A 27,886-nucleotide genomic window follows, 5' to 3' on the forward strand; every position below is an offset into this window, starting at 1 on the left:
TGTTACTGTATTTCCCGCTTTACACAATGCCTTCTCGAAGGCCTGTAAAGTACTTGCAAATAATAAATAAATAAATAAAAGAGGTTGCTAGCAGTATGCTGCCAGCATTGCTAATGCTATCCGGGTTTCCGGCAATCCAGTACTCGATAAAAAGCAATATGTATACAGACAATGTACAGACAATGTAAAAATCTGTTGAAACAGGGTTCTGCCTCCTTGCCAACCATGACAAAATCTTCTAACCAAATGCTTCTCCCAATTAGTCATTCCAATGGCATCTAATATTCGATAAACTTCTTATTGGCCTGAAAGCATCGCTGACTACTGCCGCCAACCGATAAATCGGACACCGTTAATCCAGACATGCTTGGTAATTCATACAGCTTCGCAGCACCACCAATAGCCCCATAGACAATGTGTAAAGATGACTGATATACCGGACAGCTGCCAGCGCTACATTCGATTATCAAAACTCCGTCAATGGCTGTAACATGCGCCGACTCTGCGGCCATTATCTCCTCTGGAAACCTCGACAAGATGACAAGTATAGCCTCAGAGATGTGAGACATCCAGTATGGCTTCAGAGATTACATGGTAGATTGTAATCCCTGAGGCCTTGCCTTAGTCAGAGCACTGCATCTTAGATTTAACTGCAAATGCGGCCATTGGAGGCTTTGCCTGAATTATAGGTCGCATCAACATCGCGATGATTACATCCTATTCTGGCTATTGCGGCAAACCCGTGGATTGGCTGCTCTCGCCATTCTGTTTATCAAGTTTGCCTTTCAGACAGCGTACCGCCATTCTGAGCTTGTTTGTTTAGTTTGCTTTCTAGACAGCGCTCTGCTAGCTCCCGGAAGGCTTTCTCATGAACTTATCGACAGGCCGCGTCGGTACCTCTACCAGATGTCACGTGGTAGTGATGTATAAAGAACACAGTAGCAATACCGTGAAAGACGAAACTAACTTTTATTGGGCGAACCTGTGCCCGCAAAAACAGGCTACATTTAAAGAACGGCGACAACAGCAAACACAGTCGGCGATCGTCAAAATCTGATCAGCGGGTCAAGCGCATCAGCTTTTATACATCAGTCGTCGAATGTTCCAGACTAATCGCTGGGACCCCCGTGTCTACCACGAAGTTCTACACCATTCGCGTCACGCGATGAAATCAGATAACACAAGGTTCGGTAAAAACAGACAGCGGACAGAACCATCGATAACTTTTTAGAAACTTCCGATACATGCAGGCACGTCCTGCACTGTGCGATAACATTTGTTAGGCGGTGAAACGTGGTTGCCCAATAGAGATATACAAGTACACGTGTCAATATACAGGATTGGGAAGAAAGAAATTACAAGGGAAAATGTGTACGATAAAACAAAAGGAAGTACTTTGCTATTTGAGGCTCAAGCTGGTTCCCTAAGGACAAGAACATACCAGAGCAAATATTCACAACTAGATGAGGCATTTGTATGCTTCAGCGAAATTCCAGAGACCACTAAGCACATGCTAATGGAATGCAAAGGGATCCACACAGTGAGACCCATTGGTAACATGCACTTTCCAAAAGCTCTTGGAGTTAAGTGGACAGAAGTATCATTCGGTTAGCAGTCAAGTTAAGCAAGAGACGTTTAGAAGTATTGGTGGAGAAAGAAGCAGGGCAGAGATTGATATGACAGGATTCATTACAGACATAGGTAGCGGTACACTGCAGAAAGAGAAAGTTTTGAGGAAGAAAAGATTAACAAGATGTATACAAAAATGCAACAACAAAAGCATGCATAGCGTACCTGAGTAACTAGAGCAGGGTAGGTGATTATTTGTCACTGCCCCATTTCAAAGAGGATGTCAATAAATCATGATCATCATACATGCTTGTGTCTCCATAGTATTCCATAATGACATAAATGAAAATACACCGACAGGCTAGAACTTTTAAATGAAACAAAGCAGAGAAAAATGTGAGACAGTCCACACCTTGGTGAGAAAGCAGTCTCGCATCTGTACAGCCAGCTGGTCCAGAGTTCTGAGAGCAGTGCCAGTGACTACCAGTGCCCAGAAAAGCCGCAAGTCCACCAGACCACATATTGTCTGCAGGTCGCCAATCCTAGGCAGCAACAGCCATGTAGTTTTGAAAACATTAACATGAGATAAAAAGAATGATGTATCCACACAAAAGATTTGCAGTAGCCTGCCAACTTTTTCTTGCATGAACCTTTCCTCCACCTTTTGGAATTCTGCAGAACTGATTTGCCATATTCATTCTCCTTGAGCTTTGAGTTGGAGATTAAATCGCCCTCGCGCTGCGATCAGCTAGCCTCCTGGTTACTTTAGATGGTAGAGCGACTGCCCCGGAAAGGCGTTGGTCCCGGGTTCGAATTCCTGACCAGAGCGAATTTTTCTTCAACTATGAAGCTTTGTTTCTGAGAAACCCTTGTGGGTTTCCTTTGTAGCTTCATGCTACATACGGGTGGATGCCAATTTTTCCTTTCATAATCTTGGCAAAGTCGCAGGGCTGGTAATTGTCTAATCTCATCAGCAGCATTCAAGTAGCTCCTAAGCAAACGACCCAAGTAACTGGCGGTGAGCGCTAGTGATGCAGATATGATGATAATCCCAGGACAGTACACGACTGCTCATCTCCAAGTTGCACCTAGTCGCCCAGGAGCATCACTCTCTCAAAATTTTTTTTACTGATGGGTGCCTCGGTTGGCATGCTTTCTCATTGCACACTGGCCTGACTTGAGTTGTTGAAAGAATGCCAATGTCTTGCATACTCAAACACAAGTGATCACTGTGCAATGCACAATGCTGTGCTGAAAAGGGCAGAACACATTTTTCCCAGCATTCTCGATGCAAACATGCACCACACCACAGCCAGTAAGTGCGATGCAGACCAGCCAACACGCACAAAGCATGTAAAATTGTAAGCTACACTTGACAAAGCTGCACAGGCTACATTTTGCGAGCACAGTTTGTAGTTGCAGCGGCAGACGATCCTGCAATGCAGGAGATAAATGGGTGAAACTTTACGTGCACTTGGCACCAGAGTGTCCACTACTTCCTATCCTTTACTACAGATGCTAGTTGCCTGCTCGGTCTAAGGTAGCTAAGGTCCTCTAGCTTGGGCTTGCTCACCTCAATGTACTCCTCGTCTCACAGCAGAGATGGAACTCATCGACTTAAAAGGAAATGAAAGAACACCACGGGCGTGCAATAGCGTGGGCACAGCATATGAAGCTGCTAACAGTGTCTACTAACTCTACGATTATCAAATGTGTGGGACCTGTTAGCTGATACACGAAAATGGTGCAAGGAAGACACAGGCGCTGGTTTTCCACGGTCGAAGTTGTATGTCACTTCCGGCGAGTGGTAATAAAGGCATTTTTTTGTCCGTTTTGTATTCTTGCGAGTGTTTTGGGCCACATCCACTTTGTCGAAAATTTTGTTGCAGTTGGCCTTTAAGCATTTGTTCTCCACTGCAGACGCTTTTCATGATAGCATCATCCCACTGCAGATTACACTGTCGGATGCAGGGGAGGAGTGGATATGAAAGCATACCTTCGATGTGAACATATTATCAACACGGCATGAAATTCAACACGGCATGAAATTCGGCATGAGTCTGCAATTCATGAAACATTCATTGCAGACTCTCTATTTCACCAAAATGAATTTTTTTCTAATTCAAATTTGCTTTTTCCAATTGCCCCATAATTCAGAAAATCTTGCGGGCCCATCTGTGCAAAATTATATCCATCGGCAACTGTACTTATTTGTCTAAGTGGTCAAATTTCAATATAACGAAGCTAATTGCCAATTGCACCGACTTGGTAATGTCGAGGTCTAACTACATCCATGATCGTTATATTGAGGTTCAACTGTAACATGGCCACTGAAAGAATTTTAACATTTTATGCAAATACAGTTCATCTCGATTGATTGCCTTCGGGTATATAAGATACAATCACTTTCACGCTCGCCACTGGACACGTCTGTGTCTCCGGGCAACAGCATACGCTGGAGAAATGCTGCTGCATGCACGTAGCGCTGCCGCTCTGTGTTCAGTGCCAAATTACACAAAATCTTGCATAAGTGATCGTATCTCTGCAAGCAAGTGACCGAGAACACTGCTCCACGGCAGTGCTGCCAACTGCTGATCAAGGCATGCGGCACACTTTGTACTGTCTGCAATGCAGTTCTCTGTCCTCGATCAAGGCTTGCCAATGTAGGCTAACAGAATTTTGACAGTAAAGTTTCGTTCTGCGACGCATTGCATATCTGTGCTGTCTCATTCCGCAACAACGAAATTTTTGCAAAAGCGAATTTATTCACATTCTCTACCGGTTTTGTTATTGTGAGGTTCGACTGTACATCTTCCTATGAATGCACTGCATCAAAAGGAACACATTTGAAGCTGTCACAATTTCAAAAGTCAAGGAAGTTGCCAAAGCTGCCCTTTTATGCCCAACTTGCTAATGCCATCACAGCATATACATTTCCCAGCATTTTAGTGTTATTTTTATTTTGAAAATGAGGTACGAAAACTTTTTTTTTTGTGTGCTTGCGACCAGTACAGAAACTCTGTTGCTAATTGAAATTGCTCCTAACTTATATATATATATATATATATATATATATATATATTATAAGAAGCCAACAAACAAAGACACCAAGGACAACATAAGGCTAATTAATTAATTAATTAATTAATGTGTGGTTTTTATTGGTGCAAGGGCCAGGTATGGCTAAAGAACGCCATGCCAGTTGAAGTGACGTAGCTGTAAAGGGGCCTAAATAATAGTCGCTGTAAAGTGCGTAAAATTTACATGTAATAAGATTATGGTGATGACTATTGACGTGTACTATGAGCGTTAAAATACACTGTGAAAAATGATATGATATACAAAACATGTCATATGCAAAGACTGGCCACAGCCCTATGGCCTCACCAGAGCCCTTGAGACACAAGCGCCTGGAGGCACGTGCTATACAATACTGCTATCACAGCCGCATCCTCTGAAGGGAGGAAGCGCTACGAATGTATGGGACTAATAACATCTAGGAAAACATCACTGAAGAAACCGAGGACTGCTTTGGCATTAAAAAGCGGTTCTATGCCAAGATACATAGCCGGGTAAGGTGGGGTGCAATAGCAGTATGCCAGAAGAAAATGTTTCTTTCTCTCAACTTCGGCTTCCCGACATTCCAGCAGGACGTGGAGCACGGTCAGCCTCTCCCCACATCTACCACAGGTTGGAGGTTCATTTCAAGAAAGTAGAAAATTATGGGTCCCAAATGTGTGCCCTATTCTGAGTCGACAGAATAGTAAATCTGTTTGCCGTGATTTTGTTACGGAAAACCAAAAACCTAACTGTGGCTTTATCACGTGCAGCTTATTATTTGTTTCCGCATCCCACAAGTGTTGCCAGTGGTTCTGCAGTTTCCTTCGTAAGAGAGGCTTCAGATCTATAGCAGGGACCGCAGCGGTAAGAGTAGTTTACAATGTAATTGATCTATGGCCAGGTACCTAGCATATAATGATATGCTGGTTAGATGTGTATGCTCTACACAGAATGGAGTAGAGCTCAATAAGTACAGGGTTTGTGTGTTTACAGAGTTAATTCAGGGCTTTTACAACACTTATGAAGTCTGTAAATACGACTGTTTTTCGAAGTTTTGATTTCATTATATGCTTCTTTGTCAACAATAGTGCATGGGCTTCTGCCATAAATATACTAGTTTCCGTGTGCAATGCGCCGGATTCTGAAAAAGATGGGCCGATGGCTGCGTAAGAAACCCCTACATCTGACTTGGAAGCATCCATGTAAAACTCAGTGCAGGAGTACTTATACTGGAGTTCTAAAAAATGCATTTTAATATGTGCCTCTGGCGCAAGTTTCGTGACATCTACAAATGACATATCACAGTCAATGAGCTGCCACTGCCATGGCGGCAACAGTTTTACTTGAGTCATAGGACAATGTTCAAGAAGTGGAACACCCATTTCCGCAATGAGGTTCTTCACACGCAAAGCAAACGGCTTCTTCACTGCAGGTCAGTTACGGAAGAGCGTAGCAGCAGCGATATCGTTTATGGTTGAATAGCAAGGATGTTCAATGTTCGCTTGAGCTCTCAGAAAATATGTAAAACTGCTATATGACCGCTGCAGATGAAGTGACCACTGATTTGACTCTACGTAGAGGCTCTGGATTGAACTTGTCCCGAAAGCAACAGTCGCGAGACGGATACCCAGAAGGTGGACGGGGTGGTCTAGGGTTTTTAATGCACTTGGTGTTGCAGAATTATAAATTATTGCTCCATAATCAAGGCAGGAGTGGACAAGACTGTAATATAAGTTCAGAAGGCACTTTCTATCACTACCCTATGTAAGGCATTCAGACTAATTAGTTGTACTTGAATTAAAGAAATAATAAATTAATGGCAATGAAAGTGGATGAAAAAACAATTTGCCACAGGTGAGGAATGATCCCACTTCTTCGCATTATGCGTGTGATGCTCTAACGAATTTAGCTACTGTGGCACCATTTTCCCGTCCACTTTCTTGGGTATTCATGTTTTACTACTAGAACTAACATTGGGTGTGTTAGCCAGCAACACCATTCACAAGCCTTGGCAGCAAATGTGGAACATCCTTTCTGCCCCAGGCATCACAAGTATGTTACCTTTTTGGGTGAAGGCAACTGGTCAATTAACCCACACATGCTACTTGGAGGCATCAATGTTGCCGGGTTTAAGACCCTCGTTGATTCACTTATTAAGTACAACTAATTTCCCCTATGTTGTTCTTGGTGTCTTTGTTTGTTGGCTTCTTATATATGATTAATACATAATACATATACATACATAATGCATCATGAGTCAGTTCATGTCGATATGTGAGATCAACAAACTGTTCTAGTTATTGAATGTTATAAAAAAGTTACCCTAAAAGTACTTTGTCAACCTTTCACCCTACCTTCTGTGTTTATCTTATTTATTGAATTCTTTAATTTTCACACAGAAAACCAAAACCTGACCCATTATTATTATTATTATTATTATTATTATTATTATTATTATCTAAGCATCTTACAACCACAGGCCACTATTCAAGTGTTTAACCAAGAAACATCTCCCTGTACATTGAACTGTTTATTCTATAAGTTCAATAAAATGAAACGAATATGCATGAAAGAAATATCTTGCCTACCATATGGTTGGTTCCACATCACCATAAATCCAACTTCTTGGCAAGGAACCAAGTAAAGATAAGTAAAGGAACCAAGTATAAAGGTAAGTACACGTGTCAATACCCCCCTCTTAAAAAGCATCGTCCCGATGCTACAAATATAAGAGAGCGAAACACAAAAAGACACTTATTAAACATAAGTAACAACAAAAAGAAACAAAGTCCAAAGGTCAGTTACGCGAAGCCCGAAAGTTCATTAACGCTGGTAGTAGGGCTTTAGTCGCACAACGTGGACTATTTCAGGTCGTGAGCGGCGCCGCTGTGATAGCGAAATACCGTCTGGCACGACCTCATAGTCCAGTGCGCCAATACGTCGGATGATCTTGTATGGTCCGAAATAGCGACGCAAAAGCTTCTCGCTCAGTCCTCGTCGGCGTATAGGGGTCCAAACCCAAACACGATCACCAGGCTGGTACTCCACGAAGCGTCGTCGGAGGTTGTAGTGTCGGCTGTCGGTCCTCTGCTGGTTCTTGATCCGCAGGCGGGCGAGCTGTCGGGCTTCTTCAGCGCGCTGGAGGTAGGTACGGAGGTCAAGGTTCTCCTCGTCAGTGACGTGCGGCAGCATGGCGTCGAGCGTCGTCGTCGGGTTGCTGCCGTAGACCAGCTTAAACGGCGTGATCTGTGTTGTTTCTTGTACCGCCGTGTTATAAGCGAATGTTACGTACGGCAGGACGGCATCCCAGGTCTTGTGTTCGACGTCGACGTACATCGCTAGCATGTCGGCGAGGGTCTTATTCAGCCGCTCCGTAAGACCATTCGTCTGCGGGTGGTAGGCCGTTGTCCTCCTGTGCCTTGTCTGACTGTATTTCAGAATGGCTTGGGCGAGCTCCGCTGTAAAGGCCGTTCCTCGGTCGGTGATGAGGACTTCTGGGGCGCCATGTCGCAGCAGGATGTTTTCGACAAAGAATTGCGCCATTTCAGCTGCGCTACCTTTCGGCAGTGCTTTTGTTTCAGCGAAGCGGGTGAGGTAGTCCGTCGCCACGACGATCCACTTATTTCCGGTTATTGACGTCGGAAATGGTCCCAGCAAGTCCATCCCGATCTGCTGGAATGGTCGGCAAGGAGGCTCGATTGTCTGTAGTAATCCGGCCGGCCTTGTCGGCGGTGTCTTGCGTCGCTGACAGTCTCGGCATGTTCTGACATAACGGGCGACGTCGGCGGTCAGGCGCGGCCAATAATACTTTTCTTGTATCCTCGATAGTGTCCGGGAAAATGCGAGGTGTCCCGCGGTCGGATCGTCATGTAGGGCGTGCAATACTTCTGGACGAAGTCCTGACGGGACAACAAGAAGGTAATTGGCGCGGACTGGTGAGAAGTTCTTCTTCACGAGTAGACTGTCTTGAAGCGTGAAGGAAGATAATCCACGCTTAAATGCCCTGGGGACAACGTCGGTGTGCCCTTCCAAATAATCGACGAGGCCTTTAAGCTCCGGGTCCGCTCGTTGTTGTTCGGCGAAGTCTTCGGCGCTTATTATTCCAAGGAAGGCGTCGTCATCCTCGTCATCTTGCGGCGGCGGGTCAATGGGGGCGCGTGATAGGCAATCGGCGTCTGAGTGTTTTCGTCCGGACTTGTATGTTACAGTGATGTCGTATTCTTGTAGTCTGAGGCTCCACCGTGCCAGCCGTCCTGAGGGATCCTTTAAATTCGCTAGCCAACACAAGGCGTGATGGTCGCTGACGACTTTGAATGGCCTGCCATATAGGTAAGGGCGAAATTTCGCTGTAGCCCAAACGATGGCGAGGCATTCCTTTTCGGTTGTAGAATAGTTGCCTTCCGCTTTTGACAACGACTGGCTAGCGTAAGCTATCACGTGTTCAGGTCCATCTTTTCTCTGGACTAGGACGGCACCGAGGCCTAGGCTACTGGCGTCAGTGTGGATTTCGGTATCGGCGTGCTCGTCGAAGTGCGCAAGTACGGGCGGCGACTGCATGCGTCGTTTGAGTTCTTGAAATGCGTCGGCCTGCGGCGTTTCCCACTTGAACTCGACGTCACATTTAGTTAGCTGCGTCAGCGGCTCAGCGATGCGTGAAAAGTTCTTGACAAATCGCCTGTAGTAGGCCCACATGCCAAGAAATCTACGCACTGCCTTCTTGTCGATGGGCTGTGGGAACTTTGCTATGGCAGCTGTCTTCTGCGGGTCGGGGCAGACTCCAGATTTGCTGACGACGTGGCCTAAAAATAGAAGCTCCTCGTAAGCGAAGCGGCACTTTTCCGGCTTAAGAGTAAGTCCTGATGACCTGATGGCCTCTAGTACTGTTGCAAGCCGCCTAAGGTGAACGTCGAAATTTCCGGCGAAGACGACGACGTCATCCAAGTATACGAGACAGGTCTGCCACTTCAATCCTGCTAAAACCGTGTCCATCACGCGCTGGAACGTTGCAGGCGCCGAGCACAGTCCGAATGGCATAACCTTGAACTCATAGAGGCCATCTGGGGTGATGAAGGCGGTCTTTTCGCAATCTCTTTCGTCGACTTCTATTTGCCAATAGCCAGACTTGAGGTCCATGGACGAGAAGTATTTAGCGTTGCAGAGCCGATCCAATGCGTCGTCTATCCGTGGGAGGGGGTATACTTCCTTCTTCGTGATCTTGTTCAGACGACGATAATCGACGCAGAAACGTAGGGTTCCGTCCTTTTTCTTCACCAAGACAACAGGGGATGCCTACGGGCTTTTCGACGGCTGGATGATGTCGTCGCGCAGCATTTCGTCGACTTGTTCTCTTATAGCTTCACGTTCTCGTGCCGAAACTCGGTAAGGGCTCTGACGGAGTGGTCGAGAGCATTCCTCGGTGATTATGCGATGCTTGGCGACTGGTGTTTGTCGAATCCTCGATGACGTCGAAAAGCAGCCTTTGTATCGTTGGAGCAGACTTCTGAGCTGCTGTTACTTAATCATAGGGAGATTTGGATTAATGTCGTAGTCTGGTTCGGGAACCATGGTCGTCGGGGTAGATGCGGCGGAATCCGAGAGGACAAACGCATTACTTGTTTCCAGAATTTCCTCGATGTACGCGATCGTCGTGCCCTTGTTGATGTGCTTGAACTCCTGGCTGAAGTTTGTCAGCAACACTTCAGTTTTCCCTCCATGCAGTCGAGCGATCCCTCTTGCGACGCAAATTTCACGGTCTAGCAGTAGACGTTGGTCGCCTTCGATGACGCCTTCTACATCAGCGGGTGTTTCGGTGCTGACCGAAATAACAATGCTGCAGCGAGGCGGGATGCTCACTTGATCTTCGAGCACACTCAAGGCGTGGTGACTACGAGAGCTCTCCGGCGGCATTGATTTATCTTCCGACAGCGTTATTGACTTCGACTTCAGGTTGATGATTGCGCCGTGTTGGTCCAGGAAGTCCATACCGAGAATGACGTCTCGTGAACACTGCTGGAGGGTAACGAAGGTGGCAGGGTAAGTCCGGTCATGAATGGTTATTCTTGCCGTGCAGATCCCAGTCGGCGTGATGAGGTGTCCTCCAGCGGTGCGAATCTGAGGGCCTTCCCATGCGGTCTTAACTTTCTTCAACTGGGCTGCGATGTGTCCACTCATTACGGAGTAATCGGCCCCTGTGTCGACTAAGGCAGTGACTGCGTGGCCGTCGAGAAGCATGTCGAGGTCGGTTGTTCTTTTTCTGGCATTGCAGTTAGGTCTTGGCGTTGGATCACGGCTGCGTCGTGATCGTGCTGCTTTTAGTTTTCCGGATATGGGCTCACAGAGCGGCCCCGGGCTGGGCCGGTGTATGGTCGGCGCTGCGGCGACAGGTAGCGGCCTGGTGACGGCGAACGGGATGGTCGTCGAGGGTTCCAGTGTGTGGCGGCAAGGTAGTCGGCGATATCGCGAGGTCGTTCACCAATCTGTGGTCGCGGCGCGTTAACGGCGAACCCTCAGAGTCCCATCTCCCGGTATGGGCATCGGCGGTAGATGTGCCCGGCTTCTCCGCAGTGATAGCAAAGCGGGCGGTGGTCGGGGGTGCGCCAAACGTCAGTCTTCCTCGCGTAGGTGCGCTGGGCGACGGGTGGGCGTGCTGGCGGCGGAGGCGGTGGACGACGGCGTTGCGGCGTTACAGGGCCCTGGCGTTGTCACGGAGGGGGACTTTGGCGGCGGGCGACGGCGGCGTATGTCATCGCTTGCGGCTGAGGCGATTCAGGGGCTACTCCGAGTTGTTGTTGGAGCTCTTCACGTACGACGTCGGCAATCGAAGCCACTTGAGGCTGTGATGACGGGAACAGCTTCTGTAGCTCCTCCCGCACGACCGCTCGGATAGTCTCGAGCAGGTCGTCGGTGGCCAGTGACTGAACTCCGGCATAGCTTGTTGAATTCGTGCGGCGGTTGAATTGCCGGTTCCGCATTTCCAGTGTCTTCTCGATGCTGGTGGCTTCGCGAAGAAACTCGTCGACAGTCTTCGGCGGGCTTCGTACCATACCGGCGAAAAGTTCCTCCTATACACCACGCATCAGTAGCCGGACTTTCTTTTCCTCTGACATTTCCGGGTCGGCGTGGGGGAATAGGCGGCTCATTTCTTCTGTTAAGATTGCGGTCGTCTCTTTAGGCAGCTGCACTTGGGTTTCTAGTAGTGCTTGTGCTCGTTCTCGGCGTACGACGCTTGTGAAGGTCTGCAGGAAGCCGCTTCGGAAAAGGTCCCACGTCGTCAAGGTGGCTTCTCGATTCTCGAACCACGTCCTGGCGGCGTCCTCCAAGGCGAAATAGACATGACGCAGTTTGTCGTCGCTGTTCCAGCTGTTAAATGCGGCGACCCTCTCATACGTCTCGAGCCAGGTTTCCGGGTCCTCGAATGTTGAACCGCGGAACGTTGGAGGCTCCCTGGGCGGCTGCAGCACAATGGGGGATGCTGGGGCTGCCATTGGAGTTTCCTTGGCCACAATCTGCTTGGTCTTCTCAGGTAGGAGTCCGTGCTCCGGGGGCAGCTGTTGAAGACGGCGGCTTGCTCGATGTTCCAGGACGGCGCTGGTGTTGTCTTTGCGGTCCGGGCTTGGATTACGGCTTGTCGGGGGCGTCCGGTACATGGACGTAAAGCACCTCCACCAGATGTCACGTGGTGGTGACGTTAAGAACACAGTAACAATACTGTGAAAGGCAAAACTAGATTTTTATTGGGCGAACCTATGCCCACAAAACAAGCTACACTTATAGCACAACGAAAGCGACGAACACAGTCGGCGATCGTCGAAAATCTGATCTGTGGGTCAAGCGCGCCGGCTTTTATAGAGCAGTCGTCGAATGTTCCAGACTAATCGTTCGGACCCGCGTGCCTTCCACAAAGTTCTACACCATTCGCGTCAGGTGATGAAATCAGATAACATAAGTCTCGGCGACAACAGACAGCGGATAGAAGCATCGATAACTTTCCAGAACCTTCGGATACATGCAGGCGCGTCCCATGCTGCGCGATTACATTTGTTAGGCGGCGAAACGTGGTTGCCCGATAAAGATAAGTACACGTGTCAATATCGACTTTCTCCTCGCTCCTCATCCCTTCCCATTCAACGCAAACGGCATTTTCTAGGTAAACCTTTCTCAAAAGCTGTAGACAGTTGTCACCGAAGCCTTCCTCTTCCAGAATATCCCACAAAATGTTGCGGTCTACGTTGTTATACGCCCCTGTCATGTCTAAAAAGGCCACATATAACGGTCTGCTTTCTACTCTTGATATTTCAATACACTGAGTAAGAACAAACAAGTTATCATCCAAATGCCTACCTATTATGAAGCCATTCTTAAGCTCCCCCTAAGTTCCATTATTCTCTGCCGATGCTTCCAGCTTTAATTTGATTGCCTGCATTGCTAGCTGATGCAGGCAATCATTGCCGGTAATGTTTATCATTACCAGTATCATTACATCGGCAATATTATCGATGTAATGGTCAACGGTATATACGGGTGAATTCTATCTTTCTACCCTTTACCTTTACAAATTAAATTCATTCTACTTTGTTGCTAACTTCCTGGTATTCGTCTATCTTTTAAAGTTTTTTCCACTGTTTTCACCAGAGGTTCCTTACTTTTTGGTCCTAGTTCATTAATCAGCCTAACGGAAACCTCGTCTAGCCCCGTTCTTGTGTGCTTAGGAATTTTCTTAGGCTTTCTTCCAGTTGAAATTTGTCAGAACCAGCTCCTTTTCCATCCGGTTCTCTTTCATGCTCTTTTTTGATCGCCATTTTGCGATCACAGCGCTGTCTACTGTCCAGCGCCATGCTGGTATGTGAGATCGCGATGCAGAGTGCACGACAAACGTGCTGTCGACGGCGAGAAGCAAGTTTTCGCAGTTTTCTAGGGGTGTCAGCAAGTTGATTTGAATGCAAAACTTCAAAGCGTGGTCATCAAAAAAAGCTTCGATATAGCCGCAATATCAAACGGCGACGGGCCTAGAGGCGCTCCCGCAGCTCTGCCCACGATCGAAGTAGGAGGCGAGTCAACTCTGAACATTGTCGATACGTAACGTATATATTTAACCTGTTATTATTGTATGTCTAGCCTTGATCTCTATTAAGCTCTATTATCACTCAGGCGAAGATTATCACGCTGGTGCGGTGAGCCGCACCAGCGTACATCCCAATCGCGGTAACTGCCTCCTCGAGGGAGCTGAAAAACGAAGAACTACTCTTTGCAACAGCAACTTTATTTTCTGCAGCAATACAGCGCGCGATCAGCGGCGTCAACAGGTTGCCGGCGAGATTCGGAAGCATGGGAGAGCCCGTGTGAACTAGCGCTGGCCGGAACGCGGTAGAGATGGCTTTGGTAACAGAACGGAAAAGAACACACCTTCATTTCTTAGTTGGCACGTACTGTTTTCATAACACGTCCTCGGTCAACTTCCACGAGAAAGTTGGTTGCCAAGCATGATAATCTTAGAACACGTTTGAACAGAATAATGTTATGTCCGTGCGCAAAGAAATAGTTAACTTCGTCTATTCGCAATAGTTGACCGACTCGAATACGCACTTTCTTTCATATCCCAGTTTCATCATGGGTGCGAATTTAGAGTTCGTTGCCGAGCGCTCACTGAGAACAACACCTTCCGAACATACACGCGATAGCATCAAGTCCTTTCTGTTTACGCTGGCAATACAAACCGGACGCTTCTCCGGTATCGCCGCGGTGGTGTTCACGAAGTCGCCGCGGCTGAAGACGCACTTAACCCTTGCTTCCCAAAGTTATTTTTGCGGCTGAATACAGCAGCGTGGTAGCCCGTCGACCTTGAATCGTCTGATATCGCAGAAATCCCAGACGGAACACGTTAGAATCGTATTAACTCGTAATTAAACCGATACCTTTGCAAGCTGCCACTGGGAGCTAAAAAACGGAATCCGCACGAACCAGTGCGAGGAGGAGAGCGGCGCGGCGCGCTGGTTCAAGGCTACGTTCCTCCTCGCCGATAAAACAGTCTATAGAAAAGCTTAGGCCATTCATTCCATGATACTACAATTCCTGACGTGACAGCGTAATCGAAACCATGCAATACTAATGCAGGGCAAACCTACCCACCATACATCTTTTACGGCTGCGAATTAGTAGTGTAAGGAAGTTTGCAAGCATAAGACGGGATCAAACGGCACAAGACAAGGGTTATGGGAAATCACTGGTAGAGCATAAACACGCTGATAGTGATGGTGATGACAGCTATAATTATTTTCCTGGAGGCTGGCTTCCTATATTGCTTCCATTTTTTAAGGTCACCGACGACTGATGCTAAGAGGTGTAATGGGTAACGAGACGAACCGACGGCGTCCGTTTAAGAAAGAACTGAGAAAAGTGACAATTGCTCATAAAGAAAGGAGATGTCGTGCGTGAGCGTGAAAGACGTGGCTCTGTTGCATAACTAGTTATGATAACCCAGAATGATAACATAGGCTTACTTGTACATTTTCAATTATTTGTCCTTAACATTGCGCTGTGTTCGCCCGCATCACTTGTATCTGCCCGTTTTTTCACTTTCTTAATATTTGTATTACATAGCCAACTAGGAATGTCGTAACTTTTTTATTCGACAAACTTAAAATGGTGAGGCAGTCATGCCATTTCGACTAATAGAGAAACCAGTGTGACATGACTGTCAGGAAAACTGTAATGCATCGTATAAACCACTCGAATGTATACAAGAAAATTTCTGCTTTACAACATCGCAAGAGGTAAAAAGCAGAACTAGACCTGTTTCATTTCTCTGAGGCATTTCTAGGCGTTCGACTGTCCCAATTTCGCAACTACGATCACTTGGCTACGCTCATCGTAGGAATAATCACTCATGAGTTAAGTAGGACAACGTGCTTTCTCGAGTAGTAAGATGAACAGCAGGAACCGAACACGTGTTTTGACTAGGAATTGATGGTTTTGCTCAGAACGGTGTAGAATAATATCATTGCCTTATAAATATAAAAAATACGGCAGACGAAAAGTACGAAAGTACAAAAAAGTCAATATCTTGGAGTCAAATTTTGTTTCCTGAATGAACACGCTGTTGTAAAACATGCAATAAACCAGTCGGCCCAAATTCACGCCCCGATATGTCTGATGCATGACAGATGAATAAAATATGCACATCCGATGCACTTTTCGTAATCTCTGTCAAGCGAAGCTGAAGTGAAGCGTGTAAATATGTGCTATAGACGAAAGGGCGATGCATAAAACTGTACTCACTTTCATCCTGTGCCGCATTTAATCCCATTAAAATGTATGTTTCTCAAACACAAGGGTCACAATTTCAATCTCGTGCAATATTTCATGTTTATCGACTACACCGTTAAAAAAAAAAAAAAGCTATGAGCACATTCAAGCATAGAGTCAGGCGGCTACGGAGCATTAGAAATTTACGCTGAGATGTCACGTGGACAAATGCAACTTATGATGCTTGTCGATGCAAGAATAGCGACGACAGCTGTATACACAGAAAATTATGGCGCATGTCTAGATACGTTTAGGATTATGTACCTCTTGTATCACAGCGACATACCCACTGGAACATACCGAATGGATAATTCAAATAAAATGAAGTGCACCAAAGCATCAGCTTATTATAATGTGCTAATTCGTTAGGACCGTCTGTGCTTCGGAGATACACATCTGCCGAGATGCCGACCGACAAAGAAGCAGCAACCGCTGCCACGCCAAACCCGGGAGGGTAGGCAAAGAAACCTTTGCTTTAAAATACACACTTATCTAAATATTTGCGCAACCTATGGATTGCTCATATAAAGGTTGGCCCTACCACACTGCTGAGGTTGTTTGCGTAATCATTACGCTATTCTCCACTGTGCGGTTAGCCGTCTGCATGCCAACCTATCTCGCACATTAAGGCGAGCCTCCGCGCCGCATGTTACCAGATGATTCAACCTCTTAGTGTAAAGTGAATAACTTGTGTATCTTTGTGCGCGCCTGTGAGAAGAATAGAAAAAAACAGATTGAGGAGACGAAGGTCTAACGACGACCGCACATTGTGAAGGACGAAAACGGAGCTGAAGTACGGCAGAAACGGCGAGGACGTCGTGCTGACGACAGTAGCAAGAACACTGTTATGATGTCGCAAAGACGACCTCGGCAAGACGACAACAACACCGCCATGGTGATGGCGAGGGTGACAAAGCTTTAATGTAACGGCAGCATGACGTAGATGACACGACCACTAAAGTGGTCTGACGAAGGCAGCACGATTACAGCGACAAAAATACAGGAATGACGACGACGACATGGCAACATTAACAATATGACGAAGACGTTGATGCGCTGAGCACAACCACAATATTACAAAACGACGGCGATGTGACGAATATGTAATCGTGACTATGACGTCAGGGCATGACTACAGTGCTGTGCAGAAATCACCGCATAATATATCCAATGTAAGCGAAAAGCCCGAATGAGCAAACGAAGCAATGGGTCAACTAATGAACCACTGAAAGAGGGAACTAGGAAATGAACTAATGAACTACTGAACGAACGAACGAACCACTGAATGACAAAAGTGGCGAAAGAACCAATGAGCATTTACCTTGCAGAGTCCGAACACCTACCACTGACCATCCACGAAAACGGGTGAAAGCGTCAAAAGAAAAAAAATTATTCACAAGAAGGTGCAACCACAAACATTCCATCGCGCGCTCTTGAGCCGCTGCCTAATTATAATCGTCAATGACTATGTACGCGCTGTACAAAATTCAGGGTTGCAACTTTTTCCTGCCACAGCAGTTCAGTAGTCATGCACCAATGACAGCCATCGTCACGTCGTCCTGTCAGCGTCGTTGTGCAGTAATATTGCTCTCGGGCGCAGCATGTCGGTATCGCTGATTATCATATTATTATTATTATTATTATTATTATAGGTTTATAAATGAATGTAACACATAGAACTACGGGCCAGAATTTTAAAAAATGGCCTGACGAGACAAGAGTTCGCGAAAGCCACAAACAGAAGTGACCATAAGACACTAGGTACATATCGCACACGAAGAAAGGTTTCAAGGATCGCCCACGAAAGAAACAGGCACGTGCAGAAGCAATATGTTATATGATATAATGGCCTCACTAATTAAGCAGAAGGGGCAAAGCAGTCTCGATTGTTCAAAATTTTAACCTAATGCCTACAGTGGTGCCTGGTGCTGACGTGACGAGAACGGGTGAAACAGGCAAAAGAAATACCTGTTCGCTTAAATTTTACAGCCATAAACATTCTACAGCCAACATTGCAACTTTTTTCTGCCACAGCAGTTAAGCAGCCTTGTCACCGACGACATAGTCATCACCACGTCGTCATGTTAACGTTGTTGCGTCGTAACCTTGGCGTGCATCATTGATGAATAACATGCTGACATATTAATGATTTCTTAATACTAAAATGTATCACAAATTCCAAGGACCCACACATAACTCCTAAACAATGACGTGACAAGTGAAAACAGAGTTGCCGAAAGCTACTAACAGAGAGCCCATAGTGCACACAAAGCAAAGTTTCAAAAAAAATTAAATTAAGTTATGGGGTTTAACGTGCCAAAACCACTTTCTGATTATGAGGCACGCCGTAATAGAAGACTCCGGAAATTTCGACCACCTGGGGTTCTTTAACGTGCGCCTAAATCTGAGCAGCAAAGTTTCAAGGATCTTCCAAAATGAAAACAAGCACGGGCAAGAACAAAATGGTATGCAATGCCCTGTATTCGCCCTTAAAGCAGCATGGGCAACGTAAACTCGACTGTTACTAATTTTAACCTAGTGCGTCCTCGAACACCGAAGAAATTCTTTCCCATAAAGATACGATCGCTCTTCAGTGACGCTCAGGGACATAAGCACGTAGCCGCAACAGAAGAGAGTAGATTGCCATCTGTGACCGCCTACACAGAACTGCCGAACCACGCTTTCTTTCAACGTTACAGCTGTCCCGAATACGCGTGACTGCAAATCCTTCTTTGTGTGTCAGCAGCATTCTTATCCCTCGACAAGCATCGCACGTCGTCCACGTGATATCGTTACGCAGGCGTGTCACACTGGGCGCATCCACCTGATTGGCTGCTTGCATTTCGTAATAGTTTCTGAACGGTGTAGTGCACTTATAAAAATTGTCCGAGGTTAACTTTTTGCATAAACATTGCATAAATTGACCTGTTGCATAGGATGAAATTAAACGATTGTACGTATCGCCGTTAATTGTATGGCATCTATATTTGAAGTGTTGCTTCAAATAGGTTGCAGCATGTGCCTTGGACCTGCAATATATATATATATGCACATTTTATGCACCTTTTTTTTATATATATATACACCTTTTTCCGCAAACGGGTTAGTCGAAAGTGGACGTGGAGGAGCCCGAATGGTGAGACTAGAAATGAAATCGACTTCATACTCTCCGCGAACCCTGGCATCATACAAGATGTAGACGTGCTCGGCAAGGTACGCTGCAGTGACCATAGGATGGTAAGAACTCGAATTAGCCTAGACCTGAGGAGGGAACGGAAGAAACTGGTACACAAGAAGCCAACCAATGAGTTAGCGGTAAGAGGGAAACTAGAGGAATTCCGGATCAAGCTACAGAACAGGTACTTGGCTTTAACTCAGGAAGAGGACCTTAGTGTTGCAGCAATGAACGACAATCTCATGGGCATCATTAAGGAGTGCGCAATAGAAGTCGGTGGTAACGCCGTTATACAGGAAACCAGTAAGCTATCGCAGGAGACGAAAGATCTGATCAAGAAACGCCAATGTATGAAAGCCTCTAACGCTACAGCTAGAATAGAACTGGCAGAACTTTCTAAGTTAATCAACAAGCGTAAAACAGCGGACATCAGAAACTATAATATGGATAGAATTGAACAGGCTCTCAGGAACGAAGGAAGCCTAAAAACAGTGAAGAAGAAACTAGGAATAGGCAAGAATCAGATGTGTGCGTTAAGAGACAAAGCCGGCAATATCGTTACTAATATGGATGAGATAGTTCAAGTGGCTGAGGAGTTCTATAGAGATTTATACAGTACCAGTGGCACCCACGACGATAGTGGAAGAGAGAATAGCCTAGAGGAATTCGAAATCCCACAGGTAACGTCAGAAGAAGTAAAGAAAGCCTTAGGAGCTATGCAAAGGGAGAAGGCAGCTGGGGAGGATCAGGTAACAGCAGATTTGTTGAAGGATGGTGGTCAGATTGTTCTAGAGAAACTGGCCACCCTGTACACGCAATGCCTCATAACCTCGAGCGTACCGGAATCTTGGAAGAACGCTAACATAATCCTAATCCATAGGAAAGGGGACACCAAAGACTTGAAAAATTATAAACCGATCAGCTTACTGTCCGTTGCCTACAAAGTATTTACTAAGGTAATCGCAAATAGAATCAGGAACACCTTAGACTTCTGTCAACCAAAGGACCAGGCAGGATTCCGTAAAGGCTACTCAACAATAGACCATATTCACACTGTCAATCAAGTGATAGAGAAATGTGCAGAATATAACCAACCCTTATATATAGCTTTCATTGATTACGAGAAAGCGTTTGATTCAGTCGAAACCTCAGCAGTCATGGAGGCATTACGGAATCAGGGTGTAGATGAACCATATTTAAAAATACTGGAAGATATCTATAGGGGCTCCACAGCCACCGTAGTCCTCCACAAAGAAAGCAACAAAATCCCTATAAAGAAAGGCGTCAGACAGGGAGATCCGATATCTCCAATGCTATTCACAGCATGTTTACAGGAGGTATTCAGAGGCCTGGAGTGGGAAGAATTGGGGATAAAAGTTGATGGAGAATACCTTAGCAACTTGCGATTCGCTGATGATATTGCCTTGCTTAATAACTCAGGAGACCAACTGCAATGCATGCTCACTGACCTGGAGAGGCAAAGCAGAAGGGTGGGTCTGAAAATTGATCTGCAGAAAACTGAAGTATTGTTTAACAGTCTCGGAAGAGAACAGCAGTTTACGATAGGTAGCGAAGCACTGGAAGTGGTAAGGGAATACATCTACTTAGGGCAGGTAGTGACCACGGATCCGGATCATGATACTGAAATAACCAGAAGAATAAGAATGGGCTGGGGTGCGTTTGGCAAGCGTTCTCAGATGATGAACCGCAGGTTGCCATTATCCCTCAAAAGAAAAGTGTATAACAACTGTGTCTTACCAGTACTCACCTACGGGGCAGAAACCTGGAGGCTTACGAAAAGGGTTCTACTTAAATTGCGGACGACGCAACGAGCTATGGAAAGAAGAATGATGGGCGTAACGTTAAAGCATAACAAAACAGCGGATTGGGGAAAGGAACAAACGCGAGTTGATGGAATCTTAGTTGAAATCAAGAAAAAGAAATGGGGGGGGGCATTGGCAGGGCATGTAATGAGGAGGGAAGATAACCGATGGTCACTAAGGGTTACGGACTGGATTCCAAGGGAAGGGAAGCGTAGCAGGGGGCGGCAGATAGTTAGGTGGGCGGATGAAAATAAGACGTTTGCAGGGACAACACGGCCACAATTAGTACATGACCGGGGTAGTTGGAGAAGTATGGGAGAGGCCTTTGCCCTGCAGTGGGTGTAACTAGGCTGATGATGATGATATATATATATATATATATTTTGCGGCATAACTTTATTGCTCTTGGCATGCACCTGATTCGGCATATTTTCCACCGATGATGCCACGGCAGAAACTAGCAAAAACATCACAAAACGTCGGCCAACGTGCAATAATGCTTTAATGCGCCTTTAGCAATTTTTGAATTGCGTTTCCAAATATGGAGCAAAAAGGTTGTTTTCAACGCGCCGACATCACACTCGGCGAGATGCTGCGCTGAACTGGCAGCTCCAGTGCACTGGTCTAATGGTTGATAGGGCAGGAAAAAAGCGCTTTACAGCAAAAATCAACCAAAGGTACGCACCGCATAGCTCCAACACAAAAAGTTCAGTAACCGAAATTACTTCACTTTAAAGAAATAGAAACGATTGCGCTCACCTTGTCTTTTAGGAAACAGAAATTGGCCCGGCTGTCCGTCCTCCCGTTGTTCGAACCATGAGCCACGAGGTAGTCCTACACACACAAGCAGCCAACACTCTTTCAGTCGATTTGTGGCGCCTTCGAACATGTTCAGGCCTGGCGGCACAAGCTAAAGTTATTCACGAAAAAAGGTAAGCCTTCTTGCGCTCAGTCACATGCACTCACGAATGGCGAAATGGCAGCCAACATGAAATCAAGCCGCGATATTAGAGTAGGCTATGCCGCCTGCTGCTGTGGCAAAGTCGACGTTTAAGTAAGAAGAACTGGCCGAACTAAGAAAACGCGGTCGGGACGAAATTATTTTTTTTTTCAACACATCGACATAAAATTCAGTGGCCTGTTGCACTGGACTGGCAACTGTAATGCTTTTGTCTAACGGTTGATAAGCCTATTTCGGGACCAGGAAAAAGAAAGCGTTTCGCAGCAAAAGGAGTGGAAGGCAGTTAGCATAGGTGCTACGCGAAATATTGATTGCCGTATTTTTTTCAAAACCATTGCAAGAATTGGTCTCACCTCGCCTCCTGAGAAACGCAGCTTGGCCCCGCTGTCCGAACCCGCGTTGTTCGAGCCAGCGGAATGTAACTGAAGTGAAGAACGCATTCTTTCTGTCACTTCTTGATCCCTTCGAAAGAGCGGCGCGGGTTGCGGCTCGGCGGCAGAAGCTATACTTCACGAAATCAGGGGCGCGATCGGAGATCGGTTGTTCGGAGCGCGCGGATTGGCCTAGACCGCGCCGACTTCATCAGGCGCACCAAGTCGGCACTCTCGCACGCAATAGCACAACCCGTCAAAGGTCAAAATGGCAGCCAAGGTCAAAGCTAGCCGCGATATCAGTGAAGGCTACATCGCCTGCTATTGCGGCGAAGTCCCAGTGCAAAGAAATTGCCTTAATCAAACAGCGCCAAAGGAATGAAGAAAAAGATGCCGATTTGGACGATGGTAGGCTACCAAGTCTCCCAACCTGCCGTCTTGAGAAAGAAATTGCGATTGGTAAAGAGGGAAACAATCTTTTGCCACCTGTGATTATTTAGCGTGCGCGTTAATTTGTGATTACTAGCACAACTAAAAACATAGGCCTGACTTGTATGCTTCAGCACGTACTTACTGTATATATATAGTTGAATATATACCAAGGTCCATATTTAATATACCCGAAGCATAATGGGTTCAAGAAACCGGCTCTTAGGAGAGCTTTGCACGCGTCTTTAACGCCGTTAACTCTTCCTATCAATCGTGCCAATGTGCCGAGCAACTGTGCGCTCATGCGTGTCGTAGCTCATGAGTCTTGACTGTGCAATTATTATCTTGTAAAGGTAAGCCTTAGCCCTGTAAGGCCCAGCCTATCGTTTATATTAGACGCTGAGTTTTAGAGCTCAAAATCAAATTTAAACAAATGAACTTAACTCATATCCTACACCAGCGTCTTTAATGCGCTGGAGCGAGGTTTCAGCCATGGATAGTGTAAAACAATAATTACTAAATAAATCATTACTATACTAAAACAAAATTTTGATCGCCCTTTTCTAATTTTTTTTGTGCAAATGCACTCTGCATTGCCCGAAAAAAAAAAAGCGAAGCTTTTATTTACCTTAAAATGTAACTGCGTTTGAGAATTATAGGTATAATTTCACGAATTCAGTTTATTTTCAACACAATTGTGGGGGTCCTCAAGGCAAAAAAGTTGTCATAGACAACTTGAAGGGACCTGTGGACCATACAGACAGCAGGCAAAGTGATACATTCATAAAACGAACATTTGAAAGACTTTACATCGCTGGGTATCTTGAAATAGTGAAAATAATATGCAATGCAAGATAAAAACAAATACAGTTATGGCAACTACGAACACCTTTTCATGTACATTCAAAACATAGAATCGCGAAAAATTAATATGCACTTCTGTTAAAGGGTTTTTTCACTTATTCAACAAAACAACCTTATTTGCGATTTGAATGGACAATGTTTGCATGTTGAAATGTATTTGTGAATTCACACGCTTTATTAGTGCGGGTGTTTGATAGGCGACGACAGCCTTTCCATAATTTGTGCGTGTTCGTGGTGTTGTCATCCGTTTGTTACGCATTCCATAACGAGCTGGCGTTGTCTGTGCTGAATGTAACAGGTTATGTTTGCGTATGTGCAGCAGGAGTTTGTGGCCAAATATTTGACTCGCTTTAAGCAAATTGTGTTTAATAAACAAAGGATTAGTTCTTAGATCTTTGGGTTCACCAGGATAATTCTCAAAAATCCTCACTATTTTCTTTTGCAATACCTCCAGTTTGTCATAATTCGTAGTCGTTGCAGTACCCCAAGCTAGTGTGCAATAGGATAAACGGGATTAGAAGTGGGCATAGTATATCGCTTTCTTTAACTGCAGAGGAATTAGATCCGACAATTAGAATAATAAACCAGCTGTTCTGCTTAGTTCTGAGGTTAGTTTGGTTATGTGTGTAGTCCACGACATACTTTCTTCAAACCACACACCTAGAAATCTTTCACATTTTATGCACGCTATATGACAGTGTCCTAATGTCAGCGTGAGTTAATTGTCACATGCTTTGTTAGTGGGTTTAAACAAGACGTAGTTAACTTGTTTTTGTTTCAGCGCTAATTTATTTGCATGAGGCCAACTATCAAGCTCCATTATGTAGTCGCTTATCGTGTTCTGAAGGTCATTAAGTGTACGCGCAGAAAACGATATATTGGTATCATCCGTGTAAATTACTAACTTTGGTGAGTTATGTATATCAAATATATCGTTTACGTAAAGTATAAATAACAAGGGCTCTAGAATCGGCCCCTGAGCCACTACTTGTTTTACCGTAGTAATTGGGTAAATAACAACACCAATTTTTACACACTGTTTTCTGTGTGAAATATGTTTTTAAATCTAAGGCAACGCCGCGAATGCCGTAATCATGAAGTTTAAATAATGTCATGGTTAGCCCAATCAAACGCTTTCATAAGATCAATGAAGAGACCAACGGTGTAAAGCTTATTTTCAATGCCATTCATTATTTTATCTTTAACGCGTAATAACGCTAATTCAGCTGTTTCATTTTTCTGAAAGCCGTACGGTGCGTCATTTATTACGTGGTGTTCAGTTATAAAATTCACGAGACGCGTGTTAATAATATCTTCAAGGACATTAGATAGCACGAGTAGCACTGAGATTGGCCTGTAATTACATATGCCACTAGGGGCCCCACACTTGTGTATGCGGGCAAGCTTAAGATCGGAGGGGAAGAGTTTAGTTTCCGGCTTTCGATTAATTATATGCGTTAGCGGTAGAGATAACAGATGCAACATATATAAGGGGTACAGCGCACAGGTCATCAATTCCTGCCGAGACGTTGTTTTTTATATTACCCAATAAGTTTTCCACCTCTTGTGGACTTGTCGGAAAGAACGAAATTCAGTGTATCAAGCTTACGCGTTTCTGCACTGAATGAAGTCCTATTACCAGGAGCAAAAGCTGCGATGTTAATAGGACGCTTCACTTTCGAATTGTTAGAAAAATTGTTAACCTCGTTCCAAAGATTTCTCGGATCAATAAAAACCCTAGCAAAAAGGCATTGATAATAGCAAGTCTCAGTATTTTCAAATCGACATTTAATTTATTTCGGCACTTTCGGAGTTGCTCCCTAGTTTTCCTTGTCGTTGCGAGCTCCCGCGCAAGGCCTTGATTTCTTCCGAGAGCATATTGACATTGTCACAAGTTTCACTACAGTGATCGACACTCTGTTCGAAACCTCGGAGTTCAGCACGAATTTCTCTCAAATTCCACGAGCACTTCGTTAATATCCTTCGCCATGACATGAAACACAAGCACTATTGTTTGGCAGCAGTGCAAGGGACAGCGCCCTTATCGTATAAGGCAAGTGAAACAAAACTCACCTGCGTAAATAACGTAGCGTACAAAACGATGTGAAGTCGTTGCGCACTGCAGCCACACTGAAGATCCCACAAGCGGATGGTCCCTTTGTATATGCAGGGTCGAGGAACCGTTGTGCACCGCGCCGTAGCAGTGACCTCGCCTCACACAGGCCGATGATGACTGATGTGATCGCCGGTATAAATGGGACAGATCCTCGCTTGATTCCGGGGGCAGTTTCGTTGTGGACACACTTGAAGCAGGCTGCGCAAAGAACGTAGTGAATAAAACGATGTGAAGTCGTTGCACACAGCTGCCTAACTGTCAAACATGAACGTCAAGGTATTGCTTGTATTAAATGAGAGTATTGTATTAAATACGTTTTTATTGACTAAGAAATAATTTGCAAAATCAAGTTCACTCAATATATAATAGCTGTTTGATATACTGTAAGGGGAAGTTGTAATTTAGCAGTAAAAGTAAGCCAGTGCTTTAAGTGAAACAGTTTATTAGAAGCATTGTGTCTTGCAATGTTTCGCAAAATGCACTTTTTTAAAATATGCGACGACATGCACTGCTGCTCCAGCAACCTTTCCGTAGTGTGCATTTACGTTGGCTGCGGGAACGCATTCACTGCAACAGCAAACCGCTTCCCAGCACATTGCGATTCTCGAAGCTGGCACGAGTCACAGAATTTCAGGCAGAGGATAGAACTTTCAGTCGTAGCTGGCATCAACTCTGCAATTAGACCAGACATTATGAAAGAAATCTTAAAACCCGAAATTCAGTTTCTATAGTTCTCTTGCCTGAGCGAAATTAACGAGTCATTCTACACATGGAATATACTTGTATTGCTTATTTTTGCACTGTAGTCATTGTATCAACAGTTATTGCGAAAATAAGGATTTCCACCATTTCTATGAAGTACGGGCAGTAATAATTATTTTCTCAGGAACCCCGTTTTTGTTCGTTTTTTTTTTTCATTATTATTATTACGAATCTGAGGCAGGCTTCGCCGAAAAACACGGAAATAAGGCAACGAACAATTTTTTATCGACAAATACAATAAGCAGTTAACTTTTTTAACTAACGCACTGTCTCTCTCGCATTCATTTCATTCCACACTCGTTTGAGTAGTCCTCAAACTTTAACTGAGCAGACGTACGCAGTAAATTCCTCGAATTTGCGAGTGTTTTCCTCCACAGAACACGCCAAAACTGAAAGGTGCCGAATGCTTAGGGCTCATATTCCTGCGTCGAGTATAATAACAACTGGCAAAGCTTAGCAACTGCATTATAAGAAGTGGGACACGAGAAAATTGAAGTAAAAAAAAAATATAGGAACGGTACTCGCCGTCGACTTCTGGTTCCCGCCCATGGCCGGTAGTGCTCGGGCCCTTATGCAAACGCCGGCTAGAATCCGCAGCTTTTCTAATGCTAGTTTCTCTTCCGCTGATGCTGCCGGTTTGTCTTCTCGTAAAACACCGTTAAAACGCAGACAAATAAAAAAGTTCTTACATTCCTGAAGGCAAGGCAGCCGAGCAACGCCCTCCGCTGTAGAACGCCATTTGCAAACTGAGGGAACGGATGTTGTCAAGCAAACCCTACTTCCGGTAAGATTACTCAAAACAAGAAGATAATTTCGCGTATTTCACGCGCCAAAACGCTATCTGGTTATGATGCACGCTGTGGCCGAGTTTCCCAGATTAGTATTTTACTAATCGACGTGCGTGGAATGCTTTCGCTTTCCGCCCCCATCGGTATGGCAGCGGGGATCGAACCCGTGACCTCACGCACAGCAGCGTAGCGCCTTAACCACTGCGCTACCGCCTCTTTTTTTTTTTTTTTTTTTTTCTTTATTGCCGACTTCAACACGTCAGTTTACAAAATCAGTCCGCGCGAAGAACACAACACGTATGCTAAAAATACGTCACCCTCACTTGGGGTTACGTGATGAGATTAAAATTCACGCATGTGTAGCAAAGCTTCCATTCTTGGAAGCCACTCAGGCACTGGGTCTTGTATCTTGTATCCTTCAATAGCTCTGCTAACAGATTCACAAAAATACTGTCTTATCGGCCTGGCATCAATGTCTGCGTGGCTGACCGCCATCCTGGATCGCCAAATACTGTACAGGCCCAATATCATAATCATGTCAAAAGGAACCCCGTCTTCACTCTCGACGGGCAGAAATCTAATTCCGAAAGCATCCACCGGTAAGTCTTTTTTAATCGTGCGTTGGAGAATGTCCCAAAAGAAAAGGGCTTCCCAAAAATCTAAGAAA

General features: G+C 45.3%; 1 protein-coding gene across 1 annotated transcript; it reads right to left on the reverse strand.

Annotated features, from left to right (window-relative positions):
- Nucleotides 1-2,004: 2,004 nt before the first annotated feature.
- LOC142559849 (uncharacterized) lies at nt 2,005-27,388 on the reverse strand. Its single transcript, XM_075671530.1, has 4 exons — nt 26,957-27,388; nt 25,627-25,867; nt 21,688-21,762; nt 2,005-2,111 (listed from the first exon to the last, which is right to left on the reverse strand). Exons 1-4 carry the CDS (start codon nt 26,978-26,980, stop codon nt 2,050-2,052), a joined length of 402 nt encoding a protein of 133 aa, XP_075527645.1. The 5' UTR covers nt 26,981-27,388; the 3' UTR covers nt 2,005-2,049.
- Between the last annotated feature and the right edge of the window lie 498 nt (nt 27,389-27,886).

The sequence above is a fragment of the Dermacentor variabilis genome, chromosome 10 (genome assembly GCF_050947875.1).
Source record: "Dermacentor variabilis isolate Ectoservices chromosome 10, ASM5094787v1, whole genome shotgun sequence".
NCBI classification, from domain to species: Eukaryota; Metazoa; Arthropoda; class Arachnida; order Ixodida; family Ixodidae; genus Dermacentor; species Dermacentor variabilis.